Consider the following 15,893-nt stretch of genomic DNA (forward strand, 5'->3'; position numbering starts at 1 on the left):
AATGCGTGAGGAAGTCAAAAAATCAAGCCCGGCCACCCGGTGTATAAACTTTGTTCTTTTTTTAGGTGGTGCTCCCATCCCAAAAACATTACTACATAACATACAATCATTCATATCAATACAAATTTTCAAAACAATTATGTGTGAATCTCAACATCGCTTTTTCTTTTCCCCCAACTTATGTCATGTAGTACTTGGGGCCTTCGCCTCCCTGTGGTACCTGCCAGTTGATGTCCTGTTGGGGAGCTTTGATATCACATGTCTTGCAGTGAATGCAGCTGTTTTTTATGTTAGTCACTCGATGACAAGATAAAGAAAGAAATAGTGGTACTACTCACTTCTGTGCGTTGATCTGGAATCGCACACCGTGGGGTTTTGACTCGTCCTCAACATACTCATACACACCAGCGGGGCAGAAACGGTTCTCCATGCCCTTGAAAGGCGGGTAAGCCTTCTCGGTATGGGCATCCCAGTCCTGAACCTGCAAGTGCACAGGCTGGTCCTCCTCGTGGTTGGTGCCGGTGCGCGAAACGCTCGTCAGGATATCAAAGCTGATCTTGCCGTCGGGCTTCTCGTACTCGATCTTGGGGTACTGGTCGGCAGGCTTGGTCGCGGCATAGTCCGGCTTGCCGTGCTTCAGCGTCCAGGGCACGCGGCCCTTGAAGATGTACGCCTCCAGGCCAGAGTAGGCCACGCCGCCGTAGACGCCGAGCGGGTTGTGCCATGAGGGTCGCATGTTGCGCACCTCCTTGAGCTCCTTCCAGATGGGCGACTTGCGCAGCGAGTCTTCGTAGTCGTAGAGGAAGACGGTACCCTCGCTGGGCTCTTTCAGGGCATTCCAGGCGGCCTCTGCGGCCAGCATGCCCGACTTCATCGCGTTGTGAGTGCCCTTGACTTTGGGGACGTTGACGAAGCCGGCAGAGTCGCCGATGAGGGCTCCACCAGGGAAGGCAACTTTAGGTATGCTCTGGAAACCGCCTTCAGAGAGGGCTCGGGCGCCGTATGAAATGCACTTGCCGCCCTCCAGGACACTCTTGAAGAGAGGGTGTTGCTTCAGCTTCTGGAACTCCTGGTATGGTGAAAGCCAAGGGTTCTCATAGTCCAGCGACACAACCAAGCCCAAGCTGACCAGATTCTCGCCAAAGTGGTACATGAAAGAACCGCCGTATACATCCTTCGATAGGGGGTATCCCATGCTGTGCACAATCGTGCCACTTTCAAACTTGGCAGGGTCAATCTCCCACACCTCCTTGATGCCCAGGCCATATGTCTGGTGCTGGCTGTCTCGTCGTAGATCAAACTTGTTGATGACCTTCTTGCTCAAGCTACCGTGGCAACCCTCGCCAAACATTGTGACTTTCGCATGGAACTCCATACCGCGCTCAAAAGAATCCTTCGGCTTTCCATCTCGTCCAATTCCCAAGTCGTTTGTAGCAACACCCTTGACCGAGCCATCGGCATTGTAGAGAACCTCTGAGGCGGCAAAGCCAGGGTACAGCTCAACACCAACTTCCTCCGCTCGCTCGCCGAGCCACTTGATAAACTGGTTCAAGCTGACAATGTAGTTGCCGTGGTTGTGCATCTGAGGAGGCGCAGGGATCGGGATCGCAGCCGTCTTGGTCAGGAAGCGCATCTTGTCCTTGCCGGCCGGCGTCGCATGCTCAAAGCGGTTGGGGTTCGATTCGTCGAGCCAGTCGGGGATAAGCTCATTGATGGCAGAAGGCTGAATGACGGCACCAGACAGGATATGGGCGCCCACCTCGCCGGCCTTTTCCAGCACCAGCACGCGGAAGTCCTCGTTGCCCGCCTCGTTGGCCAGCTGCTTCAGGCGAATGGCGGCACTGAGCCCCGCGGGGCCGGCGCCGATGATGCAGACATCGACCTCGTCTGACTCACGCTCAATGCTCAAAGGGTCGAGAGAATCCTCCTCGGCGGCCATGCGCAGTCGCATAGACGTGCTGAAGGGCCTGGCGGCAGCAATTGGCATGCCCATGGCCGGCCGGAGCATCAGCGGAGCTCTCCGCGTAGCTGCCGCGGCGCCGAGGAACCTTGCTGGCCGACATCTTGAAATCGTCCGGGTGCCGCGCAGGGCGCATCTTGATACGGGCGCCGACATTGTGTGCTGACCTTTCTTTCTGAAGTTCCAACCGCAGCTTCAAGGGAGAAAGGCCCGGGTGATGGAGAAGCAATTGACAAGAGCAAAGGGTTGGCGTAGACGAAAAAAGAAAAGCCGTCCCGTGTGCACTACAGCATCGACGTCAAGGGCCCGAGCTACTATTATTTACCATTATTATTGCCTGCGCAGCGATTGGCTGCCAAGGTCCCCAGGTTCCTATAGCCGATCGCAACCGGAGACGCCCTGTACTTGCAAGGTACCTTGTGCCGTAAGATCACACGCTCTGCAAGCAGTGGCTAAGCTCGGCTCATAAAGTAGCTTCAAGGTCCCTTTTTCAAACTTTCCATCTCAAGCCTCAAATAACCGCAGCAGAGAAATGTCCAATTCTGCTTGCTATCTGCAGTTCTAGAAGCAAAATCAAGAGCTCAAAACATTTTCATAAAACTCGCCGATGCCGCAGACACTTCATCCTCTGTGGGTGCGCAGTAAAAGCCGCCTTAGGCGATGACTACTACTTCGATATCGGCGGTATTCTATAGAAGCGACTCTAGTCCCGTAAGCCTGCAGCTTCATACAAGTACGAGTACGATTACTATCCAAGGTAAGGTATGCAACTGCAGCGTCAGACGCAGTACGTGGTAAGCTTACAAAACAGCTGAGCATGTGCCATTTCCCTGCGAGAGACTCTTTGTGCTTTGCGCTGTCCACCTAGTTATGCTCCGTATACGGACTACCATTACCTAGGTACGCTTCTCCGAGTAGGCTATCCCACGGTAAGGCGGCCCGCCCTGTTAGCCGCGGTCCGTAATATCGCGATCTGTAATGTCTACCGAAGCATTTGCTCCAAGCCGAACGACTGATTGTCATGAGACATGCGGAATATGGAACGTTTAGTATCCTCATTTAGTTTAACAGACCAAAAGTTCTGTGTATGCACGGCTAAATGTAGAAGCCAACTCAATCATATCAAGATACAGGGTAGGGGTAGCTCAAGCAGTAGGTTGAACCTAGCTCTACGTATAAGTTTGTACAAGCAATAAGCACTCTTGCTTTTGTGAAGTTTCGTTTTGTCGCATATTCCTCTCAGAAAATCAAGTGGAAAACCTGTTTTCATAGTCTTATGTAATGGTGCGCCTAGAAACAACAACGCACAGGGTAAGGATCATTGGTGCAAGTATCACATGACATCATAAGGGTATTGATGACCTCCCATTCCGGGCTCAGTACATAAAACTTTGTCTAACGCTCATCAGCCTTGAGACACTGTTGTCGGCGTCACGGTGACAGTGTTTAATGACGTAGTGATTCTAGCAGAAGGCATAGCCCTTATGAAACTTTCTAGGTATTGATCTCAATCACGTCAAGGGCTAATGCGTTTCCATTGTCATCTTACAGGGTCGCACGAAAAGCACAAAGGTGTCTCAGAAAGTGAGTGTGTCAGAATTTAACATGGTACTCCAACTCCTTGCATTCACCCCTACATATGTTTGTATTCCTTGTCTATCCTGATAGCCACGCTTTAAACTCTAACTCAAATCAAACCCAGCCCCTGACGATATCGCATACAGTAGTTTCGTTCGTAGTCTTGATTCCGACTTGTAAACCGGTAGCTTCAGCAAATTAACACACGTGCTTGTGCTCGGTAGTCGTTCTTGGTCCGAGCCGCCGTCTCGAATGGCAAATTTCGGATTCAGTTGTGAAAAGCCAAGAAGCGGTGCTCTTGGTGTTGAGCTGACATATTTGAGAACGTCACGCCTCTGAGCGTCTGTGAAGCCGTTCATGACGTTCCAGAACATTTTAATTGTGGGGTGATCCTCTCCGTCGTCACCTACAGCATAAAGACCGCTATAGATTGTGTTTCGGCGTAGATCCTCGACATCAATCGCCATAGAGTCACCGCCAACAAGGCGTTGTAGCTCGGATTGGTTAAACATAGACAACCATGAAGGTCGAATAATTTCGCGAAGCCCGCGCAGAAAAGCCATGGTTTGGGGAGCCGGCTGCAAGACCAAGCGATGACGGGCCGCGTAGGATATGTAGAGTAGTCGATTATCGTTTGTAACTGGTACCTCATCACCGTTGGGTACCAGCTTTCTGCTAACAGTCTTCACAGGTTCCCCTGGAGCTGATACTTGGTCCGTGATGGTAAAGTCGAATCCCAGGGCAGATACGTCTCCCGGATAATTCTTGAGGGTAAGGAGACCTTTGTATAGTTCCTCGTCCATATCTTGGAGATCGTTGACACTGCCTTTGTAGCTGTTCTCTTCCTTTCGATTGGGTGACGGCCATTTTAGGAGGAAGAACCCGGCAAACGCAAGGTCAACAAGGATCCCTTCGTACATACACTTTCCTACAATACGACCAAGGAATTCATAACGCTTGAATAACTCGGATATTGCCTCCCTCCACCCATGATCAGATTCGGTAAGCCCCTGTTGTCGCAGTGACTCGCGAAGAATATCTAGAGCCATGGGATTGGGATACAGTAGCCCCTTGTCACTAGATGTGAACATACCCAGGCCTCCAAGCTGATTTCCAAAAGCTTCTGATGTAACACTGGTTAAGAATTCTTTGGTAACACCGCCACCATCTATACCCGCTTCGGGGGTGTCGAATTGGTCAACAAAGGTGATCTGTATGGGATCTTTTAAGCCCTCTCCTAGTTGATAGAATTGCTCGAATGCATCTTCAAAGAGCTGACCGCGACGGATTTTTGCATGGTGTCTTCCCAAAGGAGGCATTGGGAATGCGCTATTGCCACCTCTGCGAACTCTGTCGAGATTGATGAAGGATCTGAATATCATAACTCGCGTCTCGAATGGAACGACAAATGGAATATGTTTGAGGATTTCCAATTTGGGCCCCATTTCTGCAAGTCTTCGTTCTCTTTGAGCGCGAATCTGTCGGGCTTTGAGCCTTTCCAATCTGACGTGGCGAGAAAGCCGCTGTGCAGCGAAAGTTGAGTGCGATCCGAAACCGTCATCGAATTGGGTTACAGTTTCATCGGCTTCTGAGTCACTATCCTCAGCCTGCTCTTGGATCTGTCTCTCTTCTTCCGCTATGACAGCCCCGATAAAATCCTCCTTCTCCAGTTTACTCGTCATGAGCCAGTGATCAGCGGACAAGAAATGCTTCCGCGAGTCTCTTTCGTAAAGCATTTTCAACGAAGTTGTGATGATTGCACGAAGACTCTCCAAATCGAGCTTTGTAGATACTTCAGAAGCTGGCGTCTTGCTGGCAGTTTTTTGCTCATCTGAGACTGTCGACGCGTCCCCCCAGTACGAGTTTAGTCGGGCTGTAGTTGAAGCCTCGAGAGCTGCCTGAGTTTGGGTGATTTCCTGAACATTATAATGCAGAGCGAATGCCGTATTTTTGAGAAATATGATGAGCACCTCAATGTCTTTCAGTGCCAGACTGCATGATCTGGTTCGTGATTGTGGCACGTCGCTGCTTAAAACTTGAGGGTAAATTCCGCTCAAAAAGTCCTCATCGTCGCTGAGTCTAAGAATGAATGTATAGAGTTCTAAAAACAAGAGGATGATTCGCCATTCTTGTTCTTCCGTATGTGATGAAGAAGATCGAGATACAGTCTCATAAAAGTACCTATGGAGCACTCTCGCCGGCCGCTCAGACTCGGTCTTTAATTTTTGAAATATCGAGGTTTTGGTCATCATTTGCCATAGGTATTTAACGATAGGGATATTCCCCCCTGCAGTAGGTATCTCTTCGAGGAATAGCCTCATACGCGTGTCATCAGCTCTTGTGGGGAAACTTTGCAGTAAGGCAAGAATATAGCCAGCAAGGAGCTCGCTTCCTTCTAGTTCTTGGTTTGAAGATTGAGCCAAGCTAATAGAGAAATCACGCAGCAAACTGGAAATGCCATTGCTGTCAACTAGCCGTAGCAGCTGTTGAGTAACGTATGATGATGACGGGAAGATGAGAGACTCGGTAGCTATGTCGCTGGGTTGCTCAGAGGACGGCTGTGTGCTTATGCGAATGCTAATATCAGACGATAACGCAGATAGTTGTGTGAAAACAGCTTTCAGATGGATCAAGTTCTGGTTCGAATCTTTCTGTGCTTTGCTCAAGTCGATATAGTGAGCCAAGAGCCAGAATAGACGATCCTTGTCTGGCAAAGCATCGGATTTATAATTATATAATCGTAATATTTCTGTCGCAAGCTTCTCCGTATTAATGACTGCGCCCATACGGTCGATGTTCTGCTCGAAGAAATGAAGATTTTCCGTGGATAGAAATCGTAGCGCTAATGCTGAGTATGCTTCTGGCTCTGTTAGAGGTATCAAGTTAGCATCATGCTACTCTTGCCAAAGTGATATAAACTTGTAAGCCAGTTTTACATACCGTTTTCGGCGCCTGTATTTAAAGGTGCCGAGAGAGACCTGAGGAGTGCCTCTAGCCATTCTGGATTATGCTGCGATTGACACAACTTTGCCAACGCCGAATAGTACTCGTTAACAGATGCTAGTATGATAAGGGGAAAATTGACGGCTAGATGGTTGATGAGTGTAAGGATATGCTGAAGTTCCAATGACGTATCACTAAGAAGGAGTCAGCATGTGCGTAAAATTATGAGATGCTGAGAGCTTGCAACAGCTTGCAACAGCTCGGTCTCTCGCGCCTGGACAGCTATAAACATACTCTTTAGAAACTAAAACGTCTAATGCTTGCACAAGAACCGCCATTAATCTTTGGAGTCGTGACGTATGATGGCTGGCGTCACAAAGTTGCTGAAGAGAGATATTATTACAGTCGTGGATGAATAAAAATAGTCGTTGCATATCACCAGCACGAGCGGCCGAGAAAAAGGACAATAGGAGAGGAAAAGAAACGTATAGCCTCTGGGAAGCATCGGCATCCGAGAGAGATTGATAGACGAGATCGAACTCATTCCTTCGCTGCTCCTTCAGGGTAGACCTTGATCTGTATCCTCTCCATGATTTCTGTATCTGTGATGCGGCCTTCAAACGCCGCCGTTCTACCTGTCGCTTTTCTCTGTCGGCCTGCGCATCCGAAACGGTCTTTGTGGCATTCGAAGCGGCCGAGGGCGACCATGAGGTGTTGGAGAACGGGTTGCTGGCCTGCCCGCTCAGGTTCACGTTTCTCGGCCGCCGGGAGCTGCCCGTGAAGGTAGAGAACATGGCGGCGGCTTTGGCTTTGCTAATAGCTACACGAAGACATCAAGAGGACGGATCGAGGAACATGCTATGCAGCACCTGCACACGATATTCTGTTGTTCTGCGGCTGCTGCGGCGATTCTAGAAGATTCAGCACCGAAGCTGTCCATCGGTCATCAGTCATCAATAGGCTGCCCTTCGGATAGCATCATCGCTGGTGGGGCAAAAGTGCTCGGGGGTTAGTGTCGCGTGCTGATAAGATAAGGAGTTTCAGCAATCGGTCACCGCCTTTGAACATCCCACTAACACAGTGCGCAAACGCGGGGCAACCACTGTTACCCTTATTCCCTTTGTATTTCTTTGAAGAGACTTTTTTCGTTGAGAGCATTGCGTGGCGCTGGAAGGCGAATTCCTTTTTTAAATTTTGACATGCCTTTCAGGTGGCCACACGTAGCTCCCGCTAGGCAAAAAGTAAGAAACGAGGCTTCTGGCGCCTCTGTAAAATTTTTTGAAGAAGAGCAGACTTTGCATCACACCCTCTTTGTTTGATAGGCCGGCTATTAGTCCAAAGACTTGGCTGAGGCGGGGTTGATGGTTCATCACTAACAAAGGGAGGCACAAAAAAATAAATTTCTTTGTTATCGGCTACTTTGCCATGCAGACCAACAAGTACCTCTCCTTACTCAGGAGGATTCTAGTGCCTTGATTGGCAGTGCTATGCACTGTGCAGCCATGCGATACCCTAATACATCCAGTAGGAAGTCACAACTCGCCGCTAAGGAGGCACGGAAGGTCACTCCACCGCTAGACAGGTTTAGCAGCCCAGGAAAAAAAAATGTCAAGCGGCTTTGAAAATTCTCTTTTTTTCTTCCTCCACACAACGTCCAACTTTATCCAAACAACCCAAAACCCATAAAACCGAGATAGTTCAGAGGTACGGTCTTCGTACTTGATCTCTGTTCTTGCTCTTTTCTTCAATCAAGAAAACCAAAAAAAATTGAAAACCCCCAAAAAACCCTACCACCCACCTTCAAGTCCCGCGCGACGTCGTCGACAACGGTCACCGCAAAAAAACAAAAAAATCAACTTTGAGACAACTCACCCCAGTTGCCTCTATCACCAAGTCGCTCTGCCTGCAGATTGTTCATTCTGACTCGCTGAGCACTACTCATCTTCTCATTCTCCTTTTCTGAATCAGTGAGTGCTGCTGACGTCCAGTATCATGGCCGCCATCTGTCGCGGACACGATGTCTCTTTCCCTACGTCTTTCGGTTGCTGACCTTGTTGCTCTGCAGTCTTGTTCGATACCCGTGATTTAGTTAACCGTCGCAATGGCCGCTAACACCACCTCGGGCGCTGTTGACCAGCTCGCCAACGAACTTAACAACACATCCCTCAATGGCAGCGGCGATGTCAAGGCTCCTGCCGTCGACACTGGTGTGAGCGCTGGTGCTGAGGATGCCTCTGCTCCTACCCCCACTGCCGCCCCCCACCCCCAGAACTCTGCCTCACTCTACGTCGGAGAGCTCGACCCCTCCGTCACCGAGGCCATGCTCTTCGAGCTCTTCTCCCAGATTGGCGCCGTGGCTTCCATCCGTGTCTGCCGTGACGCTGTCACCCGCCGCTCTCTGGGTTACGCCTACGTCAACTACAACTCTACCCCTGATGGCGAGAAGGCTCTGGAGGAGCTCAACTACACTCTCATCAAGGGCCGCCCTTGCCGTATCATGTGGTCTCAGCGCGACCCTGCTCTGCGCAAGACCGGCCAGGGCAACGTGTTCATCAAGAACTTGGACGTTGCTATTGATAACAAGGCTCTCCACGACACCTTTGCTGCCTTTGGCAACATTCTCAGCTGCAAGGTTGCCCAGGATGAGACCGGCGCCTCCAAGGGCTACGGTTTCGTTCACTACGAGACTGATGAGGCTGCTGCCCAGGCTATCAAGCACGTCAACGGCATGCTGCTCAACGAGAAGAAGGTTTACGTCGGTTACCACATCCCCAAGAAGGACCGCCAGAGCAAGTTTGAGGAGATGAAGGCCAACTTCACCAACGTCTACGTCAAGAACATCAGCCCCGAAGTCAGCGACAATGACTTCCGTGAGCTGTTTGAGAAGTACGGTGATGTCACCTCATCTTCTCTGGCCCGTGACCAGGAGGGCAAGTCTCGTGGATTCGGATTTGTTAACTTCACCACTCACGAGGCTGCTTTCAAGGCCGTCGATGAGTTGAACGGAAAGGATTTCCGTGGCCAGGAGCTCTACGTCGGCCGTGCCCAGAAGAAGCATGAGCGTGAAGAGGAGCTGCGAAAGTCTTATGAGGCCGCGCGCCTCGAGAAGGCCAGCAAGTACCAGGGTGTCAACCTGTACATCAAGAACCTTGATGACGACGTTGATGACGAGAAGCTCCGCCAGATGTTCGCCGAATTTGGCCCCATCACCTCTGCCAAGGTCATGAGAGACACTCCTCAGGAGGGCGAGGAGGAGGTCAAGGACGAGGAGAAGGACAAGGAGAACAAGAAGGAGCCCGAGAACGAGGCCGAATCGGCTGAAAACGCCGAGAAGAAGGCTGAGAAGAAGGCTACCGACAAGAAGCTTGGTAAGAGCAAGGGTTTCGGTTTCGTCTGCTTCAGCAACCCCGACGATGCCACCAAGGCTGTTGCCGAGATGAACCAGCGAATGATCAACAACAAGCCTCTCTACGTTGCTCTTGCCCAACGCAAGGACGTTCGTAAGAGCCAGCTTGAGGCCAGCATCCAGGCTCGTAACCAGCTGCGGATGCAGCAGGCCGCCGCGGCAGCTGGTATGCCGCAGCAGTACATGCAGCCCCCCGTTTTCTATGCTCCTGGTCAGCAGCCAGGCTTCATCCCCCAGGGTGGTCGTGGCATGCCTTTCCCCCAGCCTGGAATGCCTCTTCCTCAGGGTGGCCGTCCTGGCCAGTTCCCTGGATACCCTCAGCAGGGTGGCCGTAACGTTCCCCAGGGAATCCCCCCCAACATGTACGGTCTTCCCGGCCAGTTCCCTCCTCAGTTTGGCCAGCCTGGAACTCCTCAGTTCATGGCTGCCATGCAGCAGGCTCAGCAGGCTGCTCTTGCTGGCGGCCGTGGTGGCGCTCCTCAGGGCGGCCGTGGCAACATTGCCGGCATGCCCCCCAACGTTCAGGGTGGAATGCCCGGCTACCCCCCTAACAACCGCCAGGGTATGGGCCGCAACAACAACGCTGGCCGCAACGGCGGCAACTTCAACAACCAGGCTCCTCGCGACAACACTGCCAACGCCAACGCTGCCAACACTCCCTCTATGCTCCAGTCTCAACTTGCTGCGGCTCAACCTGCCCAGCAGAAGCAGATTCTTGGTGAACTGATCTTCCCCAAGATCCAGGCCATCAACTCTGAGCTTGCCGGCAAGATCACCGGTATGCTCCTGGAGATGGACAACACTGAGCTTGTCAACCTGTAAGTTACCTTGCTATCTTAATAATCAATCTTCGATACTAACATTGTTTCTTTTAGCATTGAGGACGAGGCTGCTCTGAAGGCCAAGGTTGATGAGGCGCTGGCCGTCTACGATGAGTACGTCAAGTCTCAGGGTACCGCCCCTGAGAAGAAGGAGGAGGAAACCAAGGCTTAAACAAAGCCAAAATTTCCAACTTTGACACGCAGTATCTTTTCCTTTGTCGTTTAAAAATATTTGACTACGGTGAGAGATGGAACTCGTATGTCAACGGATGATACGTGAGATGCAATATGATATGCCACGTTTGCCTACGTCTATTGCATCATGTAAGGATAGACTTATTTGCTATATTTTCTCAAGGATGAACAAAAGTTGTGTGGTTTGGGAGGTGGTATTTTCGGATGCGAGATGTCGCCTCGCCTAGGCTGGGACGAAAAAGAAACATCGTCGCCGGTAAAAATTTAGGCTCACTGGGATGGCGTTGCGGGTTGCAGGTTTTATGAAGGCTGCCTCTGGGCTATACCCCCATGAACATGGTCCACTTTCCAAAAAACTACGGATGCAGAGGCTTGAAAATCGGATAGGATTTTAGGGAATTTTCTAATAGATAACATGTTCTTAAACTAAAGGGTGGTGCGTGTGCTATATGTGATATGACGAATATAATTTGCGACTGAGTTGACTGTGCTCTCTATACGGAGATACTTGGGTTATCTAAAGTTGCTCTGTAGTGGTTTGGAACACTCTAAGTAAACAAGATGTGACTTTGTAAATGAGATAGCTGCTATAAATTGACACTGCCAAACCTAGGAGGTGGTAATTACATACCCAACCAAGCCCAGCGCCCAACCAAGGCTGTCACTTTTCATTTAAGGAAAGTTAACCCTTTGCACCAAAAAGTTGATCAAAACGCCCCTCTCCTTTGTGAAAATAAACAAGACCGCCATTGACCGAACACTGAAACCCTGTCCGGTTACATAGATAAGATACACAGGATAACCACACATGCCGAAGTACATTTGTGAGATATACTACAAGATGTGAGAATAGGAGATGTAAAGGAAAGAAACAAGTAGAGATAGAGTGACATAAAGGAGAGTGTAAAACAATAATTCCGCTGGCCTGAGGACATACGCAAAAGAAAAGAAAAAGAAAAAAACGCCGAAAGAAAAAGAAACCGTATATCCAACACCCAAGTGATAAAGATGAAAGCAAAAAGAAAGAAAGAACAATGCTATAAATGTGAACAAGATAACAAAGCAAGGTATGTAGAAAAGGGGTAAAGAGAGATAGAGAATAAAGGACTCTATGTGAAAAACTTGAATCGAAGTTGTTTTTCCAAAGGTTCTCACTTAGGTATCATATATTCTCATCTTCTCTCACCCCCCTTTACTCCCAATGAGAGAAAAACAAAAACAATAAAAAGGACAGTATATATACTTACCGTTCCAAAAAATTGAATTGCAAAGCGCCGTTTAGTGCCTTTTTGTTCACTTTTGGCTCAAAACCTTTCACTTTTTCTCCATTTACCCCCCTCCTTTAACCATGCATTTGTGCCATTAAACCGATAGAAAGAAGAAGCAATAACCAAGCACAATTAAAGTTTGAGAATCAAAATCAAGATTCCGGTTGAATAACACACGCTGGTTTTCTCTTTGGCAGTGAGCCAAAAGCATTGTTTGCGCCTGATAATGGAGAAAAAAAAAAAAAAGGAAAGGATAATAATACCAGGACTACTGTTTTGTTTATCCCCGAGTAAAACGATTGACGCCTTTGGAAAATGAGAAGGGAAAATGTGAATACAAGGAGGTGGAAATGCGGGCGCGCCTTCGATGAGCAGAGAAGGGAGAGAGATGGAGAGCAACGAAGAAGAGATTATGACTCTCTGAGGACATTACTCTTGCCATCGTCAAGCGCTAGATTTCTCTGCAATTGCTTACTCGGCACGCTGGCGTAAAGCGTCTCCATAACCTTGCCCTTCTGCTGGCGTCGAATCTCTGCAAGATGGTCCCTCACACCCGACAAGCTGTCAATCTGGTCCTCGAGCGTCAAGATGGTGGCATTGGTGCCACGCACGAGCGGGGAGATGAGCTTGGTACGCAGGCCCTCCAGCGAAGTCTGCAAGGACAGCAGCTTGCTGTGGTGGTTGACCAGGATGCCCTTGTTGCGCACCGTCTTCTCCCTCACGTCGCGCAGCAGTACGCGGTTCTGCTCAAACTTGCGCAGCTCGGCGGCGCGCGTACCGAGGATGCGCACCCACAGGCTGGCTAGCATGTCGCTGTGGAGTTCTTCTTGGGCGGATGTCTCGCGCGCGACGGTTCGCGCAAGGTTGAGAAAGTGCTGATCGATGCTGTTGAAGAGACCGTAGAGGTTCATGCTATAGCGAAGCTCCTCTCGAACACTTTCCTCGAGGATCGATAGGAATTCGTTGAATAGTAGCTGGACCATTCGTTGCTCGCGCTGCGGGTTGCTTAGTCCAAAGACGTACGTAGTAATCGTGCCGAGCGGCGTAGGAGCGCCAGAGGCGTCTTCGAGGACATGGGCCTCAGAAAGCATATTGTGGATATTATCGTATGCGGAAGAGAGGGAGGAAGGAGAGGGAGCGCTCTGGAGGCGATTGAGATGCATCTTGGCCCAATCCATGACATTGAGGATGCTGTTGTACAACAAGGCGCAAACGCCCATGTCAACTTGCTGTTTGCTTCTCTCGACACACCAGGGTCACACACACAAGGCGAGAGAGGAAGGCTCAATTGGCAAAAGAGATGGAACAGATGGGAGAACGGATGATGTCACAAGTCTGGGAGGCTGGAACATGTATATTTATCACTTACCCGTCAATATCGCCATCAACAACAGCGAAAAACTTGGTCATCTCTGTAGCGAGCGTCTTCATTGAGCCGCTCAGAGCATCCAGATCGGCGACGATGAGAGAAGCGTCTCGCATTCCGCTGGTTCGCACTGTCTCTCCGAGGTCCCAGACAGCCACGCTTGTAGCTTGTAAGTCGTGCACCTGCGTGATGGCATGCTCCGAATAGTATATGAGCGGCTCAAAGGAGCGCGCGATGCCTGCGACTTTGACAAGGTCGCCGACGGGCCGCGGCGCAGGCGCCTGAATGAGCGTCTTGAAGAGCGAGACGCTAAAGACGGCGAGTAGAACGCTGAACAGGGTGGACGTCCATGATGCGGTGAGAGCGGAGTAGCGTTTACGGATGAAGGCAATGGCGGTTTCAATTGGTTCGGTACGCTGCTGAACTTCGGCGCGCACAGCAAAACGGATATCTAACGAAACAAGGAAAAAGAGGGGACATGTCAGTCGCCAATGTCCAATAAAGCGACGAGGATAGCAGCGCCCAGGCAGAAGCAGGCAGCAATGAAGGCAACTTACAGTTATCTGTCGGTGGCGGCGACTCCAGTATCCTCTCCAGGACGGGCGGGGTTGGTGCCTCGAAGCGCAACGTATTGCTGCGATTTCCATCTGGACTGCGACTCCGCACCTTGTCCGGACTCATGCTGCCGGTGGGAAGCCTTGTGCGAATCGCTCTCTGCAAAATGTCGTTCTGGTTGTCCTCGAGGTCTAGGTCGTCGTCGGTATCGTCATCATCATCGCGCTCGCTGTAGGGGGTGTTGCGCATGGCCAGGCGCATCGGCGACATTGCGCTGAGCGCATCATGCGACGGCGGCCTCCAGAATCCGTTGCTTCGACTACCGTTGGCGAGTCTCCGCCACGCTGGAGGGGAATAAGAGCCGACGGACGCGACGTCCAGGTCCGCTAGGAGATCGTCCTCTATCGCCGGTTCGCTGGGGAGAATAGATGAGTTCCTCGTCGTAGATGTCGGGCTTGCTGGAGTCTCGAAATCCCGCAAAGAGGCGTCGAGCCTTTCTTGGGGATCGTCCATGGTCGATGTCTTTGGTGTAGTGATCTCTCTCTCTGTAGGAGTAGTCTCTATCTTTGTAGCGATCTTTTGGTTCCTTCCTGAGGCGGTCGTGATCTCTGTCTCTATCTCTGTGGGAATCCTTCTTTTCGCGGCGAAAAAGCGTAAGCGACTGATCGCGCAATACAAGTTGTCGGTCGGGCGAAATGGGCGAAATGGGCGGCGACGGCACTGAAGGCAGCGTCTTGTCGCCTGAGATTGCGGTGAGGAAGCGCGGTATGGTGATTCGTGGGAGGGTGAAGTTTGGTAGCTTGGGAACGTAGAAGCTGACGAAGATGAGAAGAATAATCAAGGCAACAAAAAAGGTACTGGGAGTGACAGTGACGCTGATCAGGGAGACCTGCTGATTCACCGTTACCAGCGAATACATGGGAGAGTTTGGAGGCGGACGGCAAGGTCCAGCGGGATGGGACTAAGGAAAGGTGTGTCGGTCGGTAGTCGGCCCTGGCCTTGGCTTGCAACTTCTGGCGGTTGTCCAGACCCCGGCAGTGGTGGTATGGAGCAGATGGATGGATGTTAGGTAGTATGTTGGGAGTATGCAGTACTTTGGTACGGGCTGGTCGGTCAGGTTAGCTAGTACCACGAATGACACTCCCTCAAGGTAGGTTGCGAAAAAAGGGTCGAGCCACGGTCCCAAAACCTCGACTAAAGGGCGAGCGGCAAGCAGAAAGACCCAGACGGGGCTCTTGCAAGCTTGTCGAGCTAAATAGTGTTAAGAGTCCCGCTCTGTCGATTCCGCAGGGAGCGAGAGAATGGAGAAGACAGCGAAGCGTCAATGCGGCGGGCGAGGATAAGCCCTGGCAGCAGCGCAGCGATCAATGCGGGAGCGATGATGTATCGATCGTTTGTGTTTCCCCTTCCTCGCTTCCTGTTCGATCTTCCTGCCCGATTGTTTTGCTGCAGATTCTTTTTTTCCTTTTCGAGTTGTTTTATAGAAAAAAAGTGTAATCGTCCATCCATTCTCTGTCCCCCTCTTCGTTCATCCGCCAGCTACCAGCACCGCAAACCTTCATACCCAACTCCCGACTTGTCTTTGTCTCCCAACGATGCGGACCTCCCTCCCAGCTGCAGCCGTGAGTGGAAGATTGGCGTTGGCCCCGGCAGCGGCCACTTTCTTTTCCCACTTCCCTCTCGCTGACCGTGCTGTGGTGGGAGCTTCATCGTGAGAGGCTGGACAGCGCTCGTGGCACGACATTCGACCCAGCCGTCGCGGCCAATCAGACGTGCTGCTCACATCTCCATCGGCCGTTTC

At 50.9% G+C, this 15,893-nt stretch overlaps 5 protein-coding genes across 5 annotated transcripts; 1 reads left to right on the forward strand and 4 right to left on the reverse strand.

Annotated features, from left to right (window-relative positions):
• Positions 1-178: 178 nt before the first annotated feature.
• On the reverse strand, positions 179-2,116 carry GGI43DRAFT_385697 (electron-transferring-flavoprotein dehydrogenase; the record flags this gene model as incomplete). The annotated part of the gene is made up of 2 exons (XM_083203689.1): positions 179-278; positions 339-2,116. The coding sequence occupies 2 exons, from the start codon at positions 2,114-2,116 to the stop codon at positions 179-181; spliced, it is 1,878 nt and encodes a 625-aa protein (XP_083058578.1).
• A 1,027-nt stretch (positions 2,117-3,143) lies between these two features.
• GGI43DRAFT_106666 (ubiquitin-ubiquitin ligase HUL5) lies at positions 3,144-7,367 on the reverse strand. The gene is made up of 3 exons (XM_083198850.1): positions 6,776-7,367; positions 6,479-6,675; positions 3,144-6,404 (listed from the first exon to the last, which is right to left on the reverse strand). Exons 1-3 carry the CDS (start codon positions 7,273-7,275, stop codon positions 3,643-3,645), a joined length of 3,459 nt encoding a protein of 1,152 aa, XP_083058579.1. The 5' UTR covers positions 7,276-7,367; the 3' UTR covers positions 3,144-3,642.
• Positions 7,368-8,318: 951 nt separating this feature from the next.
• GGI43DRAFT_410162 (polyadenylate-binding protein) lies at positions 8,319-11,314 on the forward strand. The gene is made up of 3 exons (XM_083206596.1): positions 8,319-8,448; positions 8,547-10,705; positions 10,763-11,314. Exons 2-3 carry the CDS (start codon positions 8,583-8,585, stop codon positions 10,878-10,880), a joined length of 2,241 nt encoding a protein of 746 aa, XP_083058580.1. The 5' UTR covers positions 8,319-8,448; positions 8,547-8,582; the 3' UTR covers positions 10,881-11,314.
• A 1,267-nt stretch (positions 11,315-12,581) lies between these two features.
• GGI43DRAFT_385700 (uncharacterized protein) lies at positions 12,582-14,362 on the reverse strand (the record flags this gene model as incomplete). Its single annotated transcript, XM_083203690.1, has 3 exons — positions 12,582-13,362; positions 13,541-13,988; positions 14,095-14,362. The coding sequence occupies 3 exons, from the start codon at positions 14,360-14,362 to the stop codon at positions 12,582-12,584; spliced, it is 1,497 nt and encodes a 498-aa protein (XP_083058581.1).
• A 49-nt stretch (positions 14,363-14,411) lies between these two features.
• Positions 14,412-15,011, reverse strand: GGI43DRAFT_385701 (uncharacterized protein; the record flags this gene model as incomplete). Its single annotated transcript, XM_083203691.1, has 1 exon — positions 14,412-15,011. One exon carries the CDS (start codon positions 15,009-15,011, stop codon positions 14,412-14,414), a length of 600 nt encoding a protein of 199 aa, XP_083058582.1.
• Between the last annotated feature and the right edge of the window lie 882 nt (positions 15,012-15,893).

Source organism: Trichoderma evansii (genome assembly GCF_050947405.1).
Source record: "Trichoderma evansii strain SZMC 28006 chromosome Unknown GGI43scaffold_16, whole genome shotgun sequence".
In the NCBI taxonomy this organism is placed as follows: domain Eukaryota; kingdom Fungi; phylum Ascomycota; class Sordariomycetes; order Hypocreales; family Hypocreaceae; genus Trichoderma; species Trichoderma evansii.